Source organism: Neovison vison, chromosome 6 (genome assembly GCF_020171115.1).
Source record: "Neovison vison isolate M4711 chromosome 6, ASM_NN_V1, whole genome shotgun sequence".
NCBI lineage: Eukaryota > Metazoa > Chordata > Mammalia > Carnivora > Mustelidae > Neogale > Neogale vison.
The window spans coordinates 119866051-119890642 of record NC_058096.1 but is presented as its reverse complement, the minus strand read 5'-3'; the positions used below and the strand labels follow the sequence as shown (position 1 = coordinate 119890642).

The 24592-nt window shown below is 46.7% G+C and overlaps 1 protein-coding gene across 1 annotated transcript in view; it reads right to left on the bottom strand.

The window, feature by feature from the left end:
• ITGB5 (integrin subunit beta 5) overlaps positions 1-24592 on the bottom strand; it is a 114003-nt gene that overhangs the window by 69451 nt on the left and 19960 nt on the right. Inside the window, exons 3-5 of the mRNA XM_044252152.1 lie at positions 22648-22852; positions 11061-11310; positions 1165-1333 (exon numbers count right to left, since the gene is read on the bottom strand). Of these exons, the coding sequence (XP_044108087.1) occupies positions 1165-1333; positions 11061-11310; positions 22648-22852 (624 nt within the window). The remainder of the gene's footprint in view (positions 1-1164; positions 1334-11060; positions 11311-22647; positions 22853-24592) is intronic.

Below are 24592 nucleotides of genomic sequence, written 5' to 3'. Positions count from 1 at the left end.
AACAGATGAAAATATCTATGTACCCCCATGTTTACTCCAGCATTATTTACAATAGCCAAGACATGGGAAAAACTGAAGTGTCCATCAGCAGACAAATATTTAGATACACACACACACACACTGGAGTGTTACTCAGCTATAAAAAAAGAATGAGATCTTGCCATTTGTGACAACAGGGATGGACCTAGAGGGTATTACACCAAGTAAAATAGGTCAGAGAAAAACAAATTACCATATGATTTTACTTATATAGAATCTAAAAAACGAAATGAACACACAAACAAAAAGCAGAAAATAGAGAAAAAAAGCATAAATACAGAGAACAAACTAATGATTGCCAGAGGAGAGGGCAGTTGGGGGGGGATGGGCAAAAAAGGTGCAGAGGAGAGGGAGATACAGGCTTCCAGTTCTGGAAAGAATAGCCTCCGGATAAAAGTTCCGGCGTAGGGAAAGAAGTCAGTGCTGCTATTACAGTGTTGTCCGGTAGCCGCCCTGTGCTGAGCACGACACAACGCACACACTTACGAGCCACTATGCTGTACACCTGAAACTAATGTAACACCATGTGCCAACTCTACTCCAATTTAAAAAAAAAAAAAAGTTATTACCAACATTCCATTTATATATTTCACTGAGATTGGAACCTCTCAAAGCATGAGTTCATTTCTGACCTAAGTCCGTGTCCTCCCGCTGGATTCATATATCACAGAAAAAGCTGATGGGGAAAAACAAACAGAAAGGCAACCTAAGACGACATGCAATTCTCCTCTTCAGAGGATTCCCTCACACAGCGATCTTTAAGATTTACCAAAACTGGGCCAGAAAGCTCAACAAGCTTCTATGCACAGGGCTTGAACTTGACCTTTTTCCCCTGAAAAGAAGCAGAAGAGCTAAAACATAAACACAGAGCAGCTGTCTTCTGGCAAAGACAGCACCCCATTGCGCAGAGCCACACCCTGACACCGAGACATGCACCAACCCTGCCCCGTCCCTGAGCCCCAGCCGACGGAACTGCTCCGCATCTCCCCACGGGCCCTTGAGCTCACCCTCTGATGGAAGAATGGACAGGAACTGCAGGCTGGGGTGGCTCAAAATCTGCCAACCTCCTGCTGGCAGTGCCAACACCCGCCCACACGTAGCGATGGCACCAGCAAGAAAAGTTACCTTGCAGACAGCCGCCTGGAGAACGGCATCAAAGCCCCCCTCGGGTGCATCGCGGTTCCGGGACACCCGCTGTTTGCGGACCTCCTCGTTGAAGCTGTCCACTCTGTCTGTAAGAGGCAGCAGATGGCGGAACCCAAAGGATGGGACGCAGTTTGGGAATAACTTGTAACTGGAGAGAAAGAAAAGGAGAGTCACTTTCTAGCACTGTAAGTAAATCCCGAACGACCAAGCACTCTGTGTTCACGGAGCGCCTCGAGCAGCCCTGGTCAGTATTCCCCACTCCTACGGTGTGTCCCCGGGACAGGCAGCATGGAGCGGACAAAGAGAAACAACACGGTTCTTGCTCTACAAACATCAAGGCCTAAGCTACAGGCAAGTCAGCATATCCAGGTTGCTCAGGGAACGGAATGGAAAAACGGTTCGAAAAAAGTAGCAATAATCATGGTTACTCCACATGGGGGAGCCCTGCCGCGGGCCTTGAAAGATGAAGGGGACCCATGGCACAGGCACCATGGCCCAGGCAGCACAGCAAGGAAGGCTCTTCTGGGCCAGGGATGGTGGGCAAAGCCAAGTGAGAGCAGCCTGAATGAGGGTCTGCTTTGAAGCCAGCTTCCCACATCCCCTCTGCTGCCACCGTGTGCCAAAACATCGCAGAACCCCTTTGTGCCGACCCACGCAGAGACACCACGACATCCCGATGCATGAGCACGTCAATGGAACAGGAGTGAATGTATTCTTTCCGCTACTGCACGTGTTGGTAAATAGTGCAGTGATCAACGCTCAGCTCTCCTAAATGCAGCAGAAATCCTTCAGAAACAAACCATCTGCAAATGGAAGGTTAGCTCTGGCAGCTGGGGAAGAGGCAAGCACGGCATCTCGATGGCAGGTGGGCACTGCCTCTTTCTCCCACAAGACTGGACAGTCTCATCTGCAGTCTGCAGTAGAGATCGCCATGTTAGGAGTTAGCTGGACAGTGAAGGGGTCAGGGCTGGGGTCCCCAAGCAAAGATGGAGTCAGGACAGCTACAGTGAAACAGCACTGATGTCCTGTTTGGCAGCTTAGACAGGACTGCATGGACATTCTACTCTGCAACCTTTGCAGAAATGACTTCTGCAAACCGTTCCAAAATAAGATAGCTAACCACAACAGCATGCATCAATATCACGGGCAAGGGGCAGTTAAGACATAAGCCCCCAGATGTCAGCATAAAAAGGACCATCAGCATGTGGACATTAACAGGTAGACAGAAATGTGCCCGAAGCCCTGACTGGCATGACTCAGCACACTCTGAATGCTTAATAAAGTTCTGCAAAAGACCTCCTAAAAACCCTCAAACTCAGCAACTCCGAGGGTCACCCTCCCTCTCTGGGAGCTTTGTACTTTTGCTCAGTAAACTTGGCTTGGCTGCCCACCACTCTTTGGTCTGCCACGTCATTCTGTGAATTGGCGCGACCAAGAACTGTGGGCACTAAGGGGACAGAAAATCCTGTAGCACCAAGTGGCCCCATACCTGGAGGAAGTGAGATCCCATATCTCCCTGACATAGGAAGAGAGGCCTTACGCTGTTTCACAAATGGATTCTCTAGGGGAGAGGCCGGAGGGGAGAGGGTCCTGGGCACAGAGCAGCACACATGCCAGAGCCCTGTGGCAGGAGAAAACATGGGGAGCCCAAGCACTGGGAGACTGGGAACGTGCAGGGCAGGAAATGAGGGTGAGGCTAGGCCAAGGGGAGGCTGGGAAGGCAGACTGAAAGAGACCACGCAGGTGTGTGGCCTCTCTCAGAATAAAAGACGAAAAAAAAAAACCTAATGGAGAGGCATGGTGGGAAGGCTTTATAATCCAATTTAAGCTGTGTGCATGGGAAGGGAAACAGGCCTAGCAACTATTAGGGGATCCTGCCTGACAGCCGCCAAACAACAACAGTCAGGGCAGGTCTGGACAGGCTCCCTTTCTCCAAGTGAGAGGCAACCTGTAGCTTTCTAAGAGGCCATTCCATTCTCCCGTGGGACCTGCAGTGCCTGCTCTGTCCACCAGGCCACAAAAATTGGCCCTGGACAGAGTGGACCCCACTGCCAAAATGGCCTTGGCGCTCTCTGGATGGAGGGTGGGAGTCACCCGCTTCCCTACATCTGCCTCCCCTTTGTTTCACTCCCTCCCTCTTCCTCCCTTCACCTAAGCCTTGCGCTTTCTAGAACCCAGGCCACTCAAACATTTTATCCCCATTTCATTCTGCCATGAAGGAAAGGTCATGGAAATGATATTCCCGGCTGGAAGAAGGAAAGGAGTAGAGGTCCCATCAGCAGTTATTACAACTGGACAAAGGGACAGATGCAGGGGGAAGTATATATACACCAACTCCCTTCCTCCAAGCCACTACACCTCTCTCTGTGGTTCTGGTGCACAATTGGGAGTTCAGGCGTGTGTGCGTGCATGCGTGTGTGTGTGTGTGTGTGTGTGTGTGTGTGTGTGCCGGCTCCATTCATCAAGTAGGTTGAGGAAAGGGAGGGGGGAGCAGGACATTAACTGTTGTTCAGTGAGAAAGCCAGAGAAGCTGTGGAAAGCTCACCAAAGTGAGCCTGGCATTTTTTACCCTTTCCCTTTCATTCCCACTAGCAACATTAAGTAGATCTATCTTTACCTGGAGAATGACTATTAAATAATCGGGAACTAGACGATGTGTTTGCCAGAGAGAAGTCTTCATGGCAGAGAAATTACTATAATCAAATCAGTCACCTCTTTATGAGAGAAAACAGCTTTGTCCCACTGAATGTCTCACAGTCACTAAAACACAATGTCCTCTGTGACTAGTTATTTAATTTAACCCCTGGAAGGCCTGAGTGAACTGAAGGTCTGGGTGTTTGGGGGCCTAACACTGAGAAACATTCCAACCCGCACCTTGTGTCTTCCCAGAGAGCCCTGTTTAGGGCCATGTATAGGGAGTTACTAAATTAAGAATCATGAAGCAACTAGGTAAATAAAGTACATAGGCTTAAGTTGCCTGAGGGGAGCACATATATATGAAAACAGATTGCAATTTAAAGACACGAGATCCAGGCAAATCCAGAAAATAATCCAAAGCTTCAGGACAACATTACGGGTTAAGCTGACGTGGAAAGAGCTCCCCTCTTACTGTAAATATTTAGAACTGCTGGATAACATAAAATTTGTCAAACTGTCAACACGTAAACGTTAATATGGAAGCTCAGCAGGGAAATCCCAGGTACCAGAAATGAAGGGGAAAAAATCGTTCGACAAATAAGCACGCTTAGGAGATAGGTGGGGCTGGGGAGAGAGCTCAGGCCGAGGAGATCCCGGATGTGTCAGGACCGCCCGGGTGGAGGTCCTAAGGGCTGGGGATGGGAGTCGAACAGGGACAGATGAAGCCTGGGAACCAGGCTCTCCACAGAACGCTGAGCGCCACAAGAGCTGCTCTGTCACCAAAATCAAAGACAAAAATTCCAGCCGTTGGCCTGGGAAAGAAGCAAGGAAGAGCCACTCCAGGCCCAGAGCAAGATGAATCACCCATAAAAATTGTTCACTACAGACCCGAGCAAGTCAGAAGTCACTGTTTTTATGGTGAAGGAATGTCCAACTGAGACGAACAGGAACACTTGTCCCATGGAGACCCAGAGGATCCCGGCGGCAGCAGGCAGACACCCGACCCACAAGGATGCAGACACACCAGCCGGCACGCCTGGGGCCGAGATGCTCGTGTGGAAAACCAGCGTGGGCGAAGAAGCTGATGGCAAAGTTCTGGACCCCGCAAGAAACAAGCCACTGGGAAGGAAGGTCCACAAACACAACAAACAGGAAGAGCTGCGGTTCCAGAAACGGGGGCAACAGAATGATCTGAAGCACGGTAAGAAGAGGTACTTCAGACAGCAAAGGAGAGGAGAGAATAGATACCAAAAGCTAAAACAGGGTATTATTAGAAGGACAAAGAGTCAGAAGGCTCGGGGGGGAGGGGGGAACCCAGTGTCAAAAACAGAAGTTTGGAATAGAACCAACTAAAAAATATAGTCAGTGAAATAAAAAACGAATCATCAATGTATGGATGAAGCAATTGAAGAACAAAATGGTAAACTAGAAGAAATGTCCTATTCTGGAAATTAGTGTTAGAAAATGAAGTGGGGGGGTGTCCAAGAGGAAATGTCTACAAATAGTCAAGAGTAAAAACATGTATTCTCAGGCTAAACACGCAGACCAGATTCTGAGCAATGTAAAGAAAAGTAAGTTCAATCTAGACACACTGAAATGTGCATCATTACAGAATAGGAAAAACATAGGAAGATATTAAAAGTCACCAGAGAGAAGGCAAACCATCAGATGAACAGCAGGCTTCTCATTGGCCACAAGACATGCCAGAAGACAATGAAATCATCCCATTAAGGTGGGGAAGGAAGACTCTGAGCCCTTGGAAGAAATACAGGAAGGGTAAGAAAAAACATAAATGATGATGAAATGCGTTATCTCAGTTGTACAGATTTTCACATGTATATTTCTGTGTGTGTGTGTGTGTGTGGCGAGAACATTTAAGATCTACTCTCTTAACTTCCAAGTATACACGTATGTGTTCCAAGTCTAGTATTGTCAACGATCAGAACTGTGCTCTACATTTCACCCCCAGAACAAATTCATCTTTTAACTGGAAGTCTGTATCTTTCGACCAAAGTCTCCCTGTCTCCTCCACCTCCCAGCCCCCAGCAACCACCAGTCTACTGTTTCTATGAATTTGGCTTTTCTGGATTCCACATATAAATGTGACATGACATGTATTTCTTTTCTTTTTTTAAAGATTTATTTTTAGAGAGAGAGAGAGAGCATGCAAACAAGTTCAGAGTGGGGAAGGGAAGAGGGAGCAAGAGTCTTAAGCAGACTTCCCACAAAGCCCAATGCAGGACTCGGTCCCACAACCCCAAAATCACAACCTGAGCAGAAACCAAGAGTCAGACGTTCAACCCACTGCACCCCCAGGAACCCTGAGACATGACACATATTTCAACAGCCTGATACCTCTGGCAAAAGAAAGTATGTTGGGGACCAGAGAAGACACACTGCATTCATCTTCAAATCCTGTATCAGTGAACATGGCATGATTTTTCCCAGTGACACTCTTCCTGGTTACTCAGAATAGCAATTAAACAGTTCTTTAATCTGATGATTACATTATACTATATGTCTTTTTATGGCAGCCCTGGTACTACTTACTTCAGTTCTAGCATTTCTAGCACATTCTAAGATGGGAAGGGATGCGTCCAGGACTTTGATCTTTTGGTAGAAATGTCTGGAGCAGGAGGAAGGAAAAACCTCAGGAAAGCCCCATGAAAATCTGGCTCTCTTGTCGTTGAGGTGTCCCACAGAGGTGGTAAGTCCCTCCCTCCTGACTCTATCCTCCCAAAACTTCCTGGGGGCTGCTGCTATTCTCCCTCCCACAGGGGAGAGAAACCCAACTGAAGGTGCCACTGGAGCCCGAGAAGAACCCCGTGACCTTCGTCTGCACACTAGCTGAAGGAAAAGCACAGGCAAGGATCACAGACAGTGTGCCCCGAGCCAGGGATGAAAGCAAACCAGGGAGTGAGCCAGCTGGGACACGAGATAGTGTTAGGACAGCAGTGGCCAAGCATGGGGTTCAAGCCCGGCATGACCAGACCTCCCCATTGTTCTAGAAAACCTACAAATCCTGGTTCTTCTTTTGTTTTTTGTTTTTGTTTTTAAGATTTTATTTATTTATTTGACAGAGAGAGATCACAAGTAGGCAGAGAGGCAGGCAGAGAGAGAAAAGAGGAAGCAGGCTCCCTGCTGAGCAGAGAGCCTGATGCGGGACTCGATCCCAGGACCCTGAGATCATGACCTGAGCCGAAGGCAGCGGCTTAACCCACTGAGCCACCCAGGCGCCCAAATCCTGGTTCTTCTTTTGTTTTTTGTTTTTGTTTTTAAGATTTTATTTTTCTGGGAGAGTGTGAGCGGGGAGGAGGAGCAGAAGGAGAGGTAAGCACACTCTGCGCTGCACCCGGAGCCCGACGCAGGACTCAACGTGGGGCTGGATCCCGCTGCCCCAAGATCATGACCTGAGCTGAAATCAAGAGTCAGACGCTCAACCGACTGAGCCACCCAGGTGCCCCAATCCTGGTTATTCTTGGTTAGATCTTCTATTTCTTTAAATGTTGGTAACTAATTCACAGTGCCATGGAAACTCAGAAAGGCAAACAAAGCACACACGGGCTGGAACAGCCACCTCGCGCTGTTCTCCCACAAGCAGCGGGAATCTCTGAGACCTGGGACCCCAACGCGGTCCACTCCCTGGCCGTGAGGAGATCAATCTCAGCCCGTCTCACTCAGCCACAGAGTGACTCCCTGATGCGATGCGCAGCTTGGAGAAGAGAGATTTGCCCAACTGGGCCCTGATGTTTCCTTCAAAACTCCCATTCTTCACTAGATTTCCTGTCTTGCAGTCTCTCAGTGTGCCTGTGCTCACTGTGAAGACCTTCACTGTCCACAGCTGGTTCTGCCTTCTAGGCCCAGAGGGGGACTCTGGGAAAGCAGCATGTAACAACCTAGAATATTCGAATGCTGAGTTCCCAAAGCCATTCCCTCATCCTCTCCAGGCTTCCAATGTAGCATATCTCACAGTGAACGGAGGGTCCTGGGAAAATGACTGTGGAGACACCCCCGTCTGTCTGCAGACAGGGCACACTCAGAGGGCAAGGGTGAAAAAGAAGAAGACAACATCACTATTCTTGATGAATTAGAAAGATTTTTTTTTTTAAGATTTTATTTATTTGGCAGAGAGAGAGAACGCACAAGCGGGGGGGCAGTAGGTAGAGGGAGAAACAGACTCCTTGGTGAGTAGGGAGCCCAATATGGGGCTCTCTCCCAGGACCCTTGGATCACGACCTAAGCTGAAGGCAGATGATTAAAGGACTGAGCCCCCTAGGCGCCCTGAAAAAAGTTTTGGTTAAGATGCTGTTGCACGGGGCACCTGGGTGGCTCAGTGGGTTAAAGCCTCTGCCTTCGGCTCAGGTCATGATCTCAGGGTCCTGGGATCGGGCCCAGCATCAGGCTCTCTGCTCAGCGGGGAGCCTGCTTCCCCTCTGTCTCTGCCTGCTACTCTGCCTACTTGTGATCTCTCTCTGTCAAATAAATAAATAAAATCTTTAAAAAAAAAAAAAAAAAAAAAAGATGCTGTTGCACCTGGTCAGCAGCAAAGCTCCAACCAGAGGACATCTGGCACTGAGACTTGGCTGAAGGGGCCTTGGAGTCAGGACCAGACTAACAACGCCAGCAGTCACCCGTGGCCAGGAGGAAGCTAAACCCAGCAAATGATGACACGTAGGCCTCTTCACAGTTAAGGAACTTAGATTCACTTTTGTATTTAAACCTTTTTCTTATTCATTGATTTTCCTACCCCGTGTCAGTTCCCAAGCCCTAAGGGAAGATTGGAGGGAGCTTCAAGGAGAGTGCGCGGACGGTCCAGGAAGATGAAGGAGAACATCCGTTACCAGCACGAACACCACCGCGTGCCGACCCCCCAGCCCAGTGGGAGCTGCTGAGGCTGCTGAAGATAAGCCGGGGAGTTGGGCAGGTTCAGGGGACTCCCTTGCTCCCTTCCTCCCTGAGGCAGCCAAGTAACCCAAGGATGGAAAATGCCACCGTAAGGCAGAGAGGCCTGGATCCAAGTCCCTGCATGAAGGAGAGCCATCAGGGAAAGCAGCTCAACCCTCACCAGACTTGATACAAGCAAGAAATAAGCCCGGATGGTGCTGAGTCATGGGGATGCGGGGGCTGTGTGTCACAGTAGCATCGCCCAATACTCCCCTAAGGCAAGTTCCTTGAGGGTCAGGTGGTCTGGGAATGGGTATTGGCCTTTGGACTGGACTCAGGAGGAGCTTCTCTGCTGTCGTGGGACTTGGATGGGCAAAAGCAAGCACGATGTCACAGGGACTGCAGACTCTGAAACAGTCTAACTTCACTCACGCTCCAAGTACCCCCTTACTAGTGGTGTAATCTTGGGTCAGCTGCTTATTCCAAGTGTCCCTGTCCTCATCTGCGAAGCACGGCTCACATCTACCTGAGAGACCTCAAGAGACTGTCACGAGATTTAAATGAGATGATCCATGCAGTGCAAAGCACTTCGTGCAGTGCCTGACACTTGGTAAGAACCTAAGTCTTCACCATTTCTTGTCTAGTAACAACTCTGGGGCCTCACAGCCCAAAGTTTAATGTGGGGATGAGAAAGAAAGAGCTGGAAGTCACCACTCGTTTTCACAGACCACATAATCCTGACATTTCAAGGGAACCATCACAAAACTAGAAACAAACCAACCTAGAGGTTGCCTTAGGCGAGCTGGTGGCTGTCACCCCCCACCCTCTCCACCCACCGGCACAAGTACACGACGGAGGAGTCCTGGTCACCAGTCCTGCTTCCTCTTCTTTTTTTTTTTTTTTTCTTTAAAAGATTTTATTTATTTATTTATTTGGCAGAGAGAGAGAGAGATCACAAGTAGACAGAGGGGCAGGCAGACAGAGAAAGAGGGAAGCAGGCTCCCTGCTGAGCAGAGAGCCCGATGCAGGACTCGATCCCAGGACCCTGAGATCATGACCTGAGCCGAAGGGAGCAGCTTAACCCACTGAGCCACCCAGGCACCCTCTGCTTCCTCTTCTTCCTGGGCACAACCAACCTAGCTTCCAGCCTCCTTGTTAGAACTCCCTTCTACCTGATAAGATACAGGCACAGAAGCAGTGAAAGCCACTCACTCAGCCCTGACCCATAAGCTCCACCTCTGAGCAAACATCCAGACACAGGGACCTTCAAAATCACATGTGGAAGATGAAGAAGTACGGGGCACACGGAGTCTGGGTCCCTGAGACCCTGCTTGGAAGAGAGGTGTCCACGAATCGGAGACCCATTTTTAGGTGGGCAGGAAATAAACATCTTCCTCTTCTTCTTCTTTTTTTTTTTTACCATTTTATTTATTTGACAGAGAGAGCACGAGTGTGCACAAGATGGGGAGCTACACAGGGAGAAGGAGAAGAGGACTCCCCACTGAGCAGGGAGCCTGATGTGAGGCTCAACCTGAGACCATGACCTGAGCCAAAGGCCCAGGAGATAAACTTCTACCGTGACATACTTTTGGATTTGCTTGTTGTGGCAGTTAGAAATTCCTGCTCTTGGGGACGCCTGGGTGGCTCAGTTGGTTAAGCAGCTGCCTTCGGCTCAGGTCATGATCCCAGCGTCCTGGGATCGAGTCCCACATCGGGCTCCTTGCTCGGCAGGGAGCCTGCTTCTCCCTCTGCCTCTGCCTGCCACTCTGTCTGTCTGTGCTCACTCACGCTCCCTCTCTCTCTGATAAATAAATAAAATCTTTAAAAAAAAAAAAAAGAAATTCCTGCTCTTAGATAACCTGTCAAATATCTTCTAGTTAGAGTACTTGACTTACAATTGGGAAAAAAGTCATACCTTTAAATCACAGCAATTCCATTTCATTTTGTCAACGTGAGTTCTATTTACATAAACAACAAATAATTCACTTCTCCCCAAGCACCTCAGGCACCCCAAGCAAGAGAAAAGTTTCCACTGTCCTGTCTGCTCTTTCCCTGAACGCCTGGGTGTTCACCTCCTGAGAGCACGGTCTTCAACTGGAAAACGGTGCTGTTGTCAGACAGGAAGGAAAACGAATGAGCTACGATCATCATACCTCCCTACAGCCTTGCAACCGTTCAAGTCTCCACACATAGTGGGAGCACAGAACTGGGTCATCACTGATCAGTTTAAACACGGAAGTCTGCTCCCTCACTATCCCCATAAGTCCTCCTTCGTCCTTTCTTCGGGATAAGTTTTCCTGTGACTCTGTTCTCCCACCCTTAAATACCCAATAGAAGGACAACTGGTCACTCACCCGATGCATGGATTGGTCTGGTACCTCGGCGCTGTGTAGGAGAAAGGGGAGATGTTCTTGTCTACAAAAGACCCGAACCCCAACCGGAAGTTGCTGGTGAGCTTCCTCATCTCCTCAGCGAGCTTGGTGCCCAGGTTCCGGATGTTGTCCAAGTCATCCTTCATGGACAGGGAGAGGTCCATCAGGTAGTACAGGTCCACAGGATAATCCTCCACCTGTCGAACCTGCAGCTGGAAAGTCGTCTTGTCACCTGTGCCAACAGAGAGGCCATGCTCGTTAGAGGTCAGCCAACTTGCTGGGGGCTGAAGGGATGGATTTTGCTTCTAAAGCCGGTCCCCCTGACTTTTCTTTCACGACTGCATGCCTCTCAGAAGAAATACTGTTCTTGGAAGTGGAGTTATGGTGCTGAAGGGGAAGTTCTAGGTTCTAGGCTCTCTTTCCAAATACTTGGTTCAGGATTTTTTTTTTTTTAAGATTTTTATTTATTTATTTGACAGAGATCACAAGTAGGCAGAGAGGCAGGCAGAGAGAGAGGAGGAAGCAGGCTATCTGCCAAGCAGAGAGCCTGATGCAGGGCTGGATCCCAGAACCCTGGGATCATGACCTGAGCCGAAGGCAGAGGCTTTAACCCACTGAGCCACCCAGGTGCCCCAGGATTTTTTTTTTTTTTTTAAGATTATTTATTTATTTATTTGTTTGTTTATTTGACAGAGAGCAATCACAAGTAGGCAGAGAGGAAGGCAGAGAGAGGAAGGGAAGCAGGCTCCCTGAGGAGCAAAGAGCCCAGTGTGGGGCTGGATCCCAGGTTCCTGTGATCATGACCTGAGCCTAAGGCAGACTTTAACCCACTGAGCCACCTAGGAGCCCCTTGGCTCAGAATTTTTAAGGAAACTCTTTAACAACTAGTCTCCTCAGTGCTGTTCTGTTTTGTCAGCAAAAAAGGGCAGTTGGTGGAGAAGGAACCAGACAATTCCATGGACACAGATTAGGTGACAGTCGCCCACCAACCACACACCAACTTCAGAGAAAGGAGTGGCCAAGTTGCAAACGTGGTGGAGAGGAGATTGTAAAGGTGTGAATGAAAACAGAAAAGAGGGAATAAACAAAAGGAGGTATGGGCATGAGTGACTAAGAAATAAGATGGGAAGAGAGAGGTACAAGGCAAGGGGAAGTGGGGACACACGATTCCTTAACATACCTCAAAGAGCAAAATATTTATGCTTCTGTCACTTTTTCTATTTTCCTAGCCACTTATAAACAACAATATTTAGTTTTGAGGCATATATGACACTTTGGGATATCACAGACATAAGTTATCATCATCAGAAATTATATGTATAAATACAGGAAGACAGATTCCAAATTTTAGCACCATCAGAATGAAGGGAGAAAAGAGAGAAAAAAAACAAACCAACAATCAGAAACACTACTGTATTTGCCTACCAGCTACAAGAAAGAGAATATAATTTTTGGTTCCATAGTAAGAGTCAGAGACATAAGAGAAGGAGGAAATAATTCAGAGGGAAAGAAATGAGGAGAAAAGCCCATGACAGCCCTCCCAGGGCCCAAGTCAGCATCACAACTGGGGGACTCACGCCAGGATAACGATGCTAAACCATTTCATAGGCTCTCAAAACACATCATTTAGAGCCAACTTCCAGAAGCAATCATACCAGATAGTTCTATCTGCCCTCGAGCTAACTCATTTTTCAGAGGCACCAAGATGTCCTTCAACCCTCTGGGCAAGAAAGCCGTACACACGTTTGAAATCTGGACAGACACGCTGTGTTCAGAGGTGCAACCATGAAGTCAGCTTTTCCTATCCAGAGGGTCCACGCCTGGGCTGTGGGCAGCTACCACCCAGGGAAGCTCGTCTCAAACCTCAAGCTGACCAGCAGCAAGTAGAAGTCCTCTTAAACTTGCAGGATAAGGACCCCAATCCCATGTTCTCCCTCTCCTCCTCCCACCCCAGACAAGCACGTGGCACTAACTAGACCAAAGAGATTCAAAGGACCAAGTTCCAGCTCCGTCCCTTGACCACAGGTTCAACCTGAGCCTCGGTGCCCTTGGGGATACAATGGAAATAACAGTGCAGTCCTGATTAAGGCTATGAAGCGCTCATGTGGAGAACATGTTTTGTAAGCAGCAGAGGCCTGCATAAATGAAGTATAATTATTATAATTACTATTTGTTGCCTGAGTGACAGCACCAAGCCTGCTTCCTTGGACCTGTCTTTGCATGTACTACTCTAGCCTCCTCAAGACTGATGTAGTTTGGGTTGCCTGTTGATAGGATCCTATTTTTAAAAACCATCAGAATCTGACTCAAGGGTGCCTGGATGGCTCAGTGGGTTAAAGCCTCTGCCTTCGGCTCAGGTCATGATCCCGGGGTCCTGGGATCGAGCCCCGCATCAGGCTCTCTGCTCGGCAGATAGCCTGCTTCCCTCTCTCTCTCTGCCTGCCTCTCTGCCTACTTGTGATCTCTGTCTGTCAAATAAATAAATAAAATCTTAAAAAAAAAAAAAAAAAGAATCTGACTCAAGCAGAAGAATGCTGGAGATTTCTTCCAAAATGAATTCTGGACAGCTGCAATGTCTGCCTCAGGTTCCCATCAGAAAGACTGAGGAGGTCCCAGCACTGAGCAACCCCCAGCCCTGGATGACACAACACGATGGGGAAGGGGCAGGAGGGAGGAGAACTTGGGGAAGGGGAGTGCCTCCTTGGCCTTGGCTTAGGCAGACCACAGACCCCCAGTGGGCAGAGCCTGTGACAGGGCATGTCTGTTCTGTCCAATCCCATGACCTCTTCAGAAAGGCTTCTGCATTTTCTGTCATCTATGCCCTTCCCCCAAAGTTCCCAACTATATCTTCTTTTATCCAGAATCCACTTTTGTGGACTATGAGTACAGCACTCATGAGCCCTTTAGGACCAGGAAGTCCGAAACAGGCTTGGACTTGGGGAGGCGCCCATGGGAGGGCAGAGGGTACTAGGCTTGGAGAACGAGAGCTGAGCTGGAATTCAGACCTTGTCACCGAGATTTGGGGAGATTTCAGGCTCCTCTAAATTTGCGTCTCAGTTTCTAGATGGGTAAAATGGGAGGATGTTAATTACTGTGGGGATCAAACAAGACAACGTATCCTAACATCATACAAATGCCTCTACTCCAGGAAGACTTCCACCAGGGTTCCCCGCAGAAGTCAGTTATTAAAGCAATTTCCTGTAGGGATAAAAAGCGAGACAAAAAATTCTGCCAGAGGGGCGCCTGGGTGGCTCAGTGGGTTAGGCCGCTGCCTTCAGCTCAGGTCATGATCTCAGGATCCTGGGATCGAGTCCCGCATCGGGCTCTCTGCTCAGCGGGGAGCCTGCTTCCTCCTCTCTCTCTCTCTCTGCCTGCCTCTCTGCCTACTTGTGATCTCTCTCTGTCAAATAAATAAATAAAATCTTAAAAAAAAAAAAAATTCTGCCAGAAACTTGGGTGTGAACGGCTATAGCTTTGGGCATTACATTTAACTCCACATTTTCCAGAAAGTGAAACAAGGTGGGACCACGCATCTGTGTGTGCTCAGCAGGCATCTACTCTGAAGTGAGAAAGCTCCTGGCATCAAATTCAAGAGAAACTGATTCAGAGAATCAGTTTGATTCTCAGAATCAAATTCAGAGAAAGTGAAAAACACACACACCCCTCCCCATTCGGGGGCTGCCAATGTTAAACAAAAAGTATTTCTCCCAGTTTTCCAGAAAGGGGAGGGCGTAAGGAGGAGGGTGTTATCATTAGCGTTGGGAATGAGGGTTTACTGCTACCTCAGCTATCCCTGATTTTAGATGCTACAAACTTCTCAGGGGACCATGGCAAGAATGGGATGTTCTGTCAGCAGATTTCGGAGGGGCTGACATTCTTGGACCAAGTCTCAGCATGAGTGTTAAGTGTGGGAGTTAAGCAGCAGTGTCCCAGCCCCGCTACGAGCAAGGTCAGCAGACTGAAGGAGAGGCCGCCGCCATGTGCAGAGAGAAAGTCTGCAACCCACTTTCCATCTCTGGACACACTTCCAGAACCAGGCACGCTCAGCCACTCTCCAGCAGTCCAGCCAGCTACACGGTTCTGCACCACTCAATACATGTCACCTCCACGTGTCCAGCAAAGAGCAGAGTCCTTGTCACCTTCACTGTCAGCGGCAGGTCAGCGCCCGCTTCCGGTTCTCCTACCGCAGGCATGTACCAGCCAACCACCTGAAATGTACTTTTAAAGTTTGTTCTCTCTATATACCTTCCCTTCAATCAAAAGTGAAGAGAGAGGGGCGCCTGGGTGGCTCAGTGGGTTAAGCCTCTGCCTTCGGCTCAGGTCATGGTCTCCAGGTCCTGGGATTGAGCCCCGCATGCGGCTCTCTGCTCAGCGGGGAGCCTGGCTTCCCCCTCTCTCTGCCTGCCTCTCTGCCTACTTGTGATCTCTCTCTGTCAAATAAATAAATAAAATCTTAAAAAAAAAAACAAACTTAAAAAAAAGAAAAGTGAGGAGAGAGTGAAGGAGGGAATTCCACCAAGAACTTCTGGTATTTTTAAGACTGATTTTTGTCCAAACGTTCAGACAAAGTAGTATTCCAACCGAAATGCTTGCCATGCCCAAATAAATTTAAGTAGTTTTTGATTCCTCAGAATTACCTTTCTGTGCCAAAAACTGAGAAGAAGAAGCACATTAAAATCCATTATATTACAAACAGGACAGCAGCTCAATAGGGAATTAGGGCCCACGTGTACACCTTAGGACCATCATCTAGCTCTTTTGTTTACTGTAGTGGAAGGTAATTAGTATCCCAGAATTAAATCCAGACCTAGAACGAAAGAATTGCCTCCCTGGTCTAGGACAAGGCTAGTGTGCCCTACTGTATCCCACTCCTCACTGCAGAATTCTGACTCTGGACAGATGGAATGAAGGAAGGAACCAGGTGAAGACACAAGTGGCCTCTACCAGTGTCTGCCCCGAAGAGGTTTCTTACCAGGACTCAAATAGGCTTGACCCTGATCTTGGACTTGGAGCCTTCAGGACCCTGAGAGAGAAATTTCTGTTGCTTATAAGCCCTCAGTCTGTGGGTACTTATTAGAGTAGCCCAAATGGACTAAGACTGGGTTTTGTTTGGGGTTTTGTTTTTTTTTTTTCCCCCCCAAGGGAAGTAGAAAACTAGGAATGCCAGGCCAGGGTTGTAGACTGCAGGCGTGCTGCTGTGTCCTCACATGGCTGAAGGGAGGAGGGAGCTCTCTGGGGTCTGTTTATAATTCACGGCACTAATCCCATTCATGAGAGCTCTATCCTCATGACCTAATCACCTCCCAAAGACCCTAGCCTCTGGATACCATCACACTGGGGGTCAGGATTGCAATTTATAAATGTTCCGGGGAAGGCACAAACACAGTATGTTAGACAACCTCTCTTATCCAGCCTCCATCAGGTCTTTCTCAGATTTTATGATAAAGAATATATTCTGTTGGTCTGGGTGGCAGAAGCAACACCTAAGTGAGGCAACCAGCACCTCAAAGTAGGGCCAGGGAAGAGCAGGATAAAACGAAGCACATATAAGGGCTGGGAAAAGGGTTCAAAAGCAACCAGTCCCCTAGGTTAGTTAACAGGGCTGTACCAGTGTCAATTTCCCAGTTTGAGTAATGCACTTCGCTTATGTAACATTACCAGGGAAAGCCAGGAGGGGTATACAAGAACACAATTACTTTTGCAACTTCTTGTGAGCCCACGATTATTTCAGATTAAAACACTTAATATGAAAATACAAAGCTACTAGTCAATGAACTAAAGGATCAAGGAAAATTAATGACGTAAATAAACTCTTTCTAATTGTCCCAATGCTTTAAAACCACCACTAGCCTTTTATTCACCATTTCAATAAGCTTTATTCCAAAGTTTGTATCCTTTGTTAAGAATTTTTTTAAGGGACGCCTGGGTGGCTCAGTTGGTTAAGCAGCTGCCTTCGGCTCAGGTCATGACCCCAGCGTCCTGGGATTGAGTCCCACATCAGGCTCCTTGCTTGGCAGGGAACCTGCTTCTCCCTCTGCCTCTGCCTGCCTCTTGGCCTACTTGTGATCTCTCTCTCTCTTTCTCTGACAAATAAATAAATAAAATCTTGAAAAAAAAAAAAAAAGAATTTTTTTAAGATTGTTTTTCTGACATACAGTTTCCAGGATTGGAAACAAAATGGAAAGCATGATCCTGTGTTTATACAAAATCCTGCTTAAAGTTTGGCAGTTCCTCAAAAAGTTAAACATAGAATTACCATGTGACCCAGCAATTCTACTCCTAGTTATATACTCAAGATTATTGGAAACACATGTCTGCACAAAAACTTGGGCATGAATGTTCACAGTAGCATTAGTCATGATTGCCCCAAAGTGAAAACAGCCCCAATATTCATCAGCAAAAATGTGGCATATCTATACATACACAAAGGAATTATTTGGCCATAAAAAGGAAGTCTTGGTGTTCCAACATAACGAATCCTGAAGACATTCTGCAGAGTGAAAGAAGCCAGACATAACCATGGGAATAGAAAGTAGATTAGTGGTTGCCTAGGACTGAAAGTGGCCGGGAGGGAAAAGATAAGGAGTGACTGTTAATGCATACAGGGTTTCTTTTTGAGGTGAGGAAAATGTTCTGGAATGAGACAATGGTGATGACTGCACAATGTTGCAAATATACTACAAACCACAGAATTATTTACTTAAAAATGGTGACTTGGGGCGCCTAGCTGGCTTAGTAGGAAGACCACGTAACTCTTGATTTCAGGGTCATGAGTTTGAGCCCCACATTGGGTATAGAGATCACCAGAAAAATAAATAAACCTTAAAAAATAAAATTGTTTTTTAAAAATAAAAATAATAAATAAAAATAAAATGGTGACTTCTATGGGATGTGAGTCACATCTAAAGAAAGAAAGAAAGAAAACAAAAACAAAAGTTCCACATAGAAGAAAATCAATCTTTTTTCCCCAGGCTTATCCTGGAATAATAACTTCGCCTTCTTGAAGTATCACTCATATTATGTTGAGGCTTATCATTGATTAGTCATTAGTATAAGGCTGGCAAAGTGTTACATTTCACTCAACAAGTATCTATTATGAGGTATAGGGGAGCAGGGTCAGGGAGGAGACAAAAAAGGATTTCTAGAAATCAATAATGGAAAAAACAACCCCTAGATCTGAAGCCTTCTGCAGAATCAGGGGTAACTACCTTGAGGTTGACTATGCACTTGGTAAACCGATGCTGTTAACTGCAACGTAACATTCTCTTCCCCAAATAAGTATCTTGGGTTTGTCTCTTTAAAAATATTGAAATTTTCAGGATTTTAAGAGGCTTCATTGGCTTCAGGTGACGAACAGATTCAACTGACAAAGAGATTCACAAGACTCTAGACCTTTAGGAATTCTGATTTTCATCAGATCTCTTCCAAGTCTTCAGCTCCTCAAACATCCTCACCGTTTGGGTATATTTTAACTGGGCAGCCAACATCTCCATCACCCTGAGCTCCCAGAAACTGGCTCTCTTATCACACCTTCCACACAAACAGAGAGCTCACACACAGCACCCATATCCTGATTTTATATAAAAATAGGATCATATTGGGCTTAAACGACTGGGCTCAGTCAGTTAAGCTTCTGCCTTCCGTTCAGGTCATGATCCCAGGGTCCTGGTCACCAGGTACCGCCTCGGGCTCCTTGCTCAGCAGGGAGCCTGCTTCTCTCTCTGCCCCTCCCCCCAACCCCGTTTGTGCTCTCAAGTTTTCTATCTCTCTTGCAAAAATAGATAAAATCTTTAAAATATATACCATTAAAAAAAAAAACAGGACCATACTTTCCATTTTATTTCCAATAGCAGAAACTGTATCACAATGTTTAGCAGGAAATATGACTATACTATGACTTATAAAATTAGCAACTTCAACTAATCCCATAATCATCCCTGGCAATCCGGTAGTTTGTGCCTCTCTGTCCAGCAGAGCCACTTACACCCGTTTTTTTATTTCCAAGACTATTTAATAGGCAAAAGGAAACCTTTCTTATATATATGATGACTCAGAGCTCTTTCAACAATCACCACAGGCATATCAAAATAAGGCTGATTTCCTTCTTCCGTAAGTGAAAACATTAAACTTTAGGCATAAATCAATATTGTGCATACGTCTAATGTCGGGAGAACTTGGCCCAAGGAGGCTGCCTTCACTTCCTTAGCTCCTTGTTGGAGGCTGTTTAAAGAGTCCCCTGGTAAATCAAAACAAACAACAATCTCTCTGCCTCACGTGTGACTGTGACCTTCATTCTGATTCTAAGTAGAATTCAAACTGTGGACTGTCTGACTTGGTGTTACCTCCAGCTCCTTCCTAAACTAAATCCACCCTGAAGGATAAGGATTTGCCACCCTGAAGGAATGTATTTCTCGGAAAATCAGAGGCGCTGAGAGCAATTTTAAATGAGGAGTTTCAAAAATGTTAAATTAAAAACCTCTGCTGACTATGGCTGAAACTATAAACGTGGCTGGCGCTGTGAATTTTGGTCTTTGTTAATGATTAAGTGAAGACAGTGTATGATTACAAATACAATGTGAACGTATGAAAATTTTGAACATGTGAATAGAGACATGGTCTAGTAAAAATGAAAAGCAACATTGCATGAAAGTGGATGATCTCTCAAGACTTTAAGTTATTGTTACACTGTAATTAAATACAAAAGAAGAAACATCATTCACTTTAATTGATAGCTACTCTCATCCCACACAATGCTCCAATACCTTAATCATCTGCCACAACTCCCACATCCCCCTCTAGGTCACAGCCTCTGACCCCGGGCCAATCTTCATGGATGAAGATGAGTTATCTTAACCCAGAGGACATCACCAAGCAGCTGCCCACAGAGAGGCTCTACTGACTCTTCTCTACACAGTCACACAGCTTTGCAGGAGCTCTGCCCTCTCTCAGCGTGGGAGCTCACCAAACAACAAAGCTAAGTGTCATTACAATGGACCATTTATAAAAATAGCAGCCTCAACTAATCCCTGCGCTAATCCCTGGCCATCCAGTAGCTTGTGCCTCTTTGTATAGCACGGCTGGGCTGCGTACACCTCCTTTTGTTTCTTCTTTTTTTTTTTAATTGTTTAAAGATTTTATTTATTTGACAGAGAGATCACAAGTAGGCAAGAGGCAGGTGGGGGGAAGCAGGCTCCCCGTTGAGCAGAGAGCCCAATGTGGGGCTCGATCCCAGCACCCTGAGATCATGACCCGAGCTGAAGGCAAAGGCTGAACCCACTGAGCCACCCAGGTGCCCCCTTATTTCTTATTTCCAAGACAATTCAATAAACAGAATAAAACATTTTTTTAAAGATTTTTATTTATTTGACAGAACCTGCAAAAGAGGAAACACAAACAGGGGAGTGGGAGAGGGAGAAGCAGGCTCCCGCCAAGCAGGGAGCCCAATGTGGGGCTCAATCCAGCAACCCTGGGATCATGATCTGAGCTGAAGGCAGATGCTTAATGACTGAGCCATCCAGGTGCCCCCAGAATAAAACGTGTTTAAAACATACGAAGACACCAACAACAAGCATCACTAAGCACTTATGATGGCAGCGTTGGGCGAAATCTGTCTCTGAGACACTGAGAATGGGTATTCAAACCTAGACCTCGCGGACTCCAGGATGTGCATCTTTGGCTACTAGTCTGAAAATAATGGTAATTTTGACTTCTTAAAGTGTATGTATACAAGAAGTCTCATTTAAGCTTTTGAACGTGGCTGTAAGGAATGTAGGTGGCAAAGACCTTGAGATGTGAAGAGGTAGGGTAAACTGCCCAAGCCCTCCTAGCTAGGGACAGGGCCAGTGCTAGAACTCAGGATGGCCAACCACATCCGTGACCTTGCCACCGGCTCCAAGCGGCCTTGGAGTTGAAATAAACCATATGGGAGTAGTTTTTGCCAATGGCTTCTTAGGCAATGAGATAGAAGAAAAGGAGGAAACTCAATGGAATTTGGAAATAGGCTACCTTCCCTCAAAATGTGATACTTTCTAATTTAAGCACATGCATATCCACTTTTTGACCTTACCACAATTCCAATATGTGGAATATTATATTTAAAACATGGTGAACTAGAAAAAGTCACGAGTTTTGTTGTTGCAACAAGCTGGGGTGGAATCAGAGTCACCATTTCTTTTTCTTTTTTAAGAAGATTTATTTATTTATTTATTTGAGAGCAATAGAATGAGAGAGAGCCTGAGAAGGGAGAGGGCAGAGGGAGCAGCAGACTCTCCTCGCGCTGGGAGCCCAATGCGGGACTCCAGGATTACGACCTGAGCTGAAGGCAGTCGCTCAACTGACTGAGCCACCCAGGTGCCCCCAGAGTCACCATTTGTAACTGGCAGACCTTGAGCAGGTCGCTTGTCATGTAAAATGGTCTTACCTACCTAGGAGTAAGCCAGGCATTCAGCACATAGTAGGTATACAAAATCCTTTAGTTTCCTCATATCACAACCAATGCTAGGGCTTGCAGGGGCTCTAGGGTCATAAAACAAAATAACTCTGCTCTAAAAGTTTGTCCCTTCAGAATGCCATGGACTCCAGTGGAATTTGCTGACAAGGAAAAATACATTTTCCTGGAAGCAGCACCTTCCTGAGAAACGTGCGTTAACTAGGGAGTAAACCTAGCAGTGTCCTCCCACGGAAGGCCATAATGTCCTCCCTAATAGCCAAAAAATAGCAACGACTCAAGTGTCCACTGATGGATGAACGGACCAACAAAATACAGTAAACACACACAAGGGAGTTTAAAAAGGAGGCCTTAAAAAGGAAGCAGATCTGACACACGCAACAACATGGATGAACCTTGAAGACATTTCTGAGTAAAAAAGGCAGCCACAAAAGTAAAAGTATTGTAGAGTCCAATTACTATCACTTATATGGGCTCTCCGAGTAGTCCAACTCATCATGGCAGAAAGCAGAATGGAGGCTGCGGGAGGGAGGATGGGGGTAGAAGCTAGAAGTAGTGTTCAGGGACACCTGGCTGGCTCAGGCCGTTAAGCCTACACCTCTTGATTTCCTTGATTTTGGCCCATTTGGCCCAGATCATGATCTCAGGATCCTGAGGCTCCTGCTCAGCAGGGAGTCTGCTTCTCTCCCTCTCCCCCTGCCCTTCCCCCTGCTCCCTCTGTCCCACTCCCCCCCACACACACATGTGCTTCTCTTTCTCTCTCTCTCTCTCTCTCTCTCTCAAGTGAATGAAGAAAAAAAAATGCATGTTAGTGGGCACAGAGTTTCAGGCTGGGCTAATGAAAAAGGTTTGGAGACAGGTAGTGGTGATCGACATGGTGAATGTATTTAATGCCGTTGAACTATATACCTTAAAACGGTTAAAACGCTCAATTTTATGTTATATATATTTTACTTCAGTCAAACAGATAGCAAAGATCCCGCTCTGTCCACAGGGGCCTTTTACTTACTCTGCCTCCTGGGGCCTGGGCGAGGCCTTGCCCTTCCCCTCTGCTGGCTCAGCTCTGAGCCTGCCCCGGCTCACCTGCCCATCATTAGCGCACCCCCTCCTCATGGCGCTCACCAGGCCGCAGGTTCAGGGCAATCTTCTGTGGTGTCATCTGAATGACATCTGAGCTGGCGGGACTGGAGCCTTTGCTGCTGAGAGGCAGGCTCCGCAGGACCTGGGTGCTGCTGGCGGGGCTCTCAAACTCACCCCCGCAGCCGTTTCTGGCCAGGTTTGCCTTCAAGTCACAGCGGGAGGTGAGGGAGCGCAGGCTGCCGAAGTCCTAGATGCAGCAACAAAGGAAGAGGGCAGAGAATGGTCAGGCTATCTTTCCAGAACACCTCTGGAGTGGACCCAACAGCACCTAGTGCCTGTATCCAAAACAGTCCGCATTCCATTTTCATTGTCAGAAAGTGGTGAAACCGATCATACCCCAAATGCTCACTAGGATTATGAGGGTTAATGAAGGTACTGGATACGAAAGCCCTTTGTAAACTGTAAATGCATAATAAAAAGGTTTGGTTTCACTGTTACTTTAATGATCAAAATTCTCCTAAAAAAATGGGCCTGTCTGGACAATTAGCGGGAGAAAAGTAACTGACATGGCCCATTGCACAACTAAAAATGTTTTAAAGATACTATGTAAGTAGACAAGTAGTCATCATTCAGGCAATCAAGAGTTAACTTATGAGGCATCCACTCATCTGCTGTGCAGGCACGGGGCATTACACACCCATTACACACCCATTCTGCAAGACAACGTAGCAATAAACACTGTACCCTTTGACCCACTAGTGAAGTCCCAGGAATCTATCCCAAGAAGTCAATCAAAAGAGAGGGGAGGGCACCTGGGTGGCTCAGGTCACGATCCCAGGGTTCTGGGATGGAGCCCCACATCAGGCTCCCTGCTTAGGGCGGAGCCGGCTCTTCCCTCTCTTTGCTACTCTGCCTGCTTATGCTGTCTGTCTCCATCTCTGTCAAATAAATAAATAAAATCTTTTTAAAAAGGGGGGGGGACTCTATAAGATACAAACTGAGTATAAACTTGTAAGCATAAATCCCTCAACTATAAGAAAAACATGGTATATCACCTCTGTAGATGACATGATCATTCAAAATTATGAAGACTGAAAAGAAAGTCCAAAACGTGCTAAGAAATAAGATCAGGGAAAAAAATTGTATCTGCATTAGGATTCAAACAAAAATTTTTAAAAATAAAGACAGTTGAGGCATTAGTGTAGAGGGACTAAAATTACATTTTTCCTTTTATTATCTTTACTGCAGTTTGAGCAATAAAGCCACATTGATAAGAAAAAACTTCCTTTTCTTAAGCTGGATTTAGGAGAAGGCTAGATATCAGGATGATCAAACCTTATCTGGGGCACCAGGACTTTAAGATATCCACTTTAAAACGAAATAATATACTCTATTATAAAATATGGTATTTTGTAAGTATTGGTTGTTTTCCAGTAAGGGAATTTTTTCTTTTTCTTTTTTTTTTAAAGATTTTATTTATTTATTTGATAGACAGAGATCACAAGTAGGCAGAGAGGCAGGCAGAGAGAGAGGAGGAAGCGGGCACCTCGCCGAGCAGAGAGCCCGATGTGGGGCTCGATCCCAGGACCCTGAGACCATGACCCAAGCCGAAAGCAGAGGCTTTAACCCACTGAGCCACCCAGATGCCCCTCCAGTAAGGGAATTTTTAACAGCAAACCAAATCCAGGATGCTCTCTGAACACCCTCTCGCTCATGGATGTAGAAAAGCAGATCACCTCCACCAGCTGGTTGGAGGCCAGTGCTGGTGGTCCTGATCACCCTCTTGATAGCTGGAGGGGTTCTGATGCTGATCTCTTCCTCTTGCCTCTGTAACATTTTGCCAGAAAGCCTCAGCTGAGTCAAGTGTCCTCCCCACTGTGGTAGGAGTCAGACTGCTGGCAGAAGCAGAGAGACGAAGGGGACTCGCCCTTCACCATGGTCGAGGCTCCAGGGCTAGCCAACACCTACTCGAGCCTTTGCAAGATTC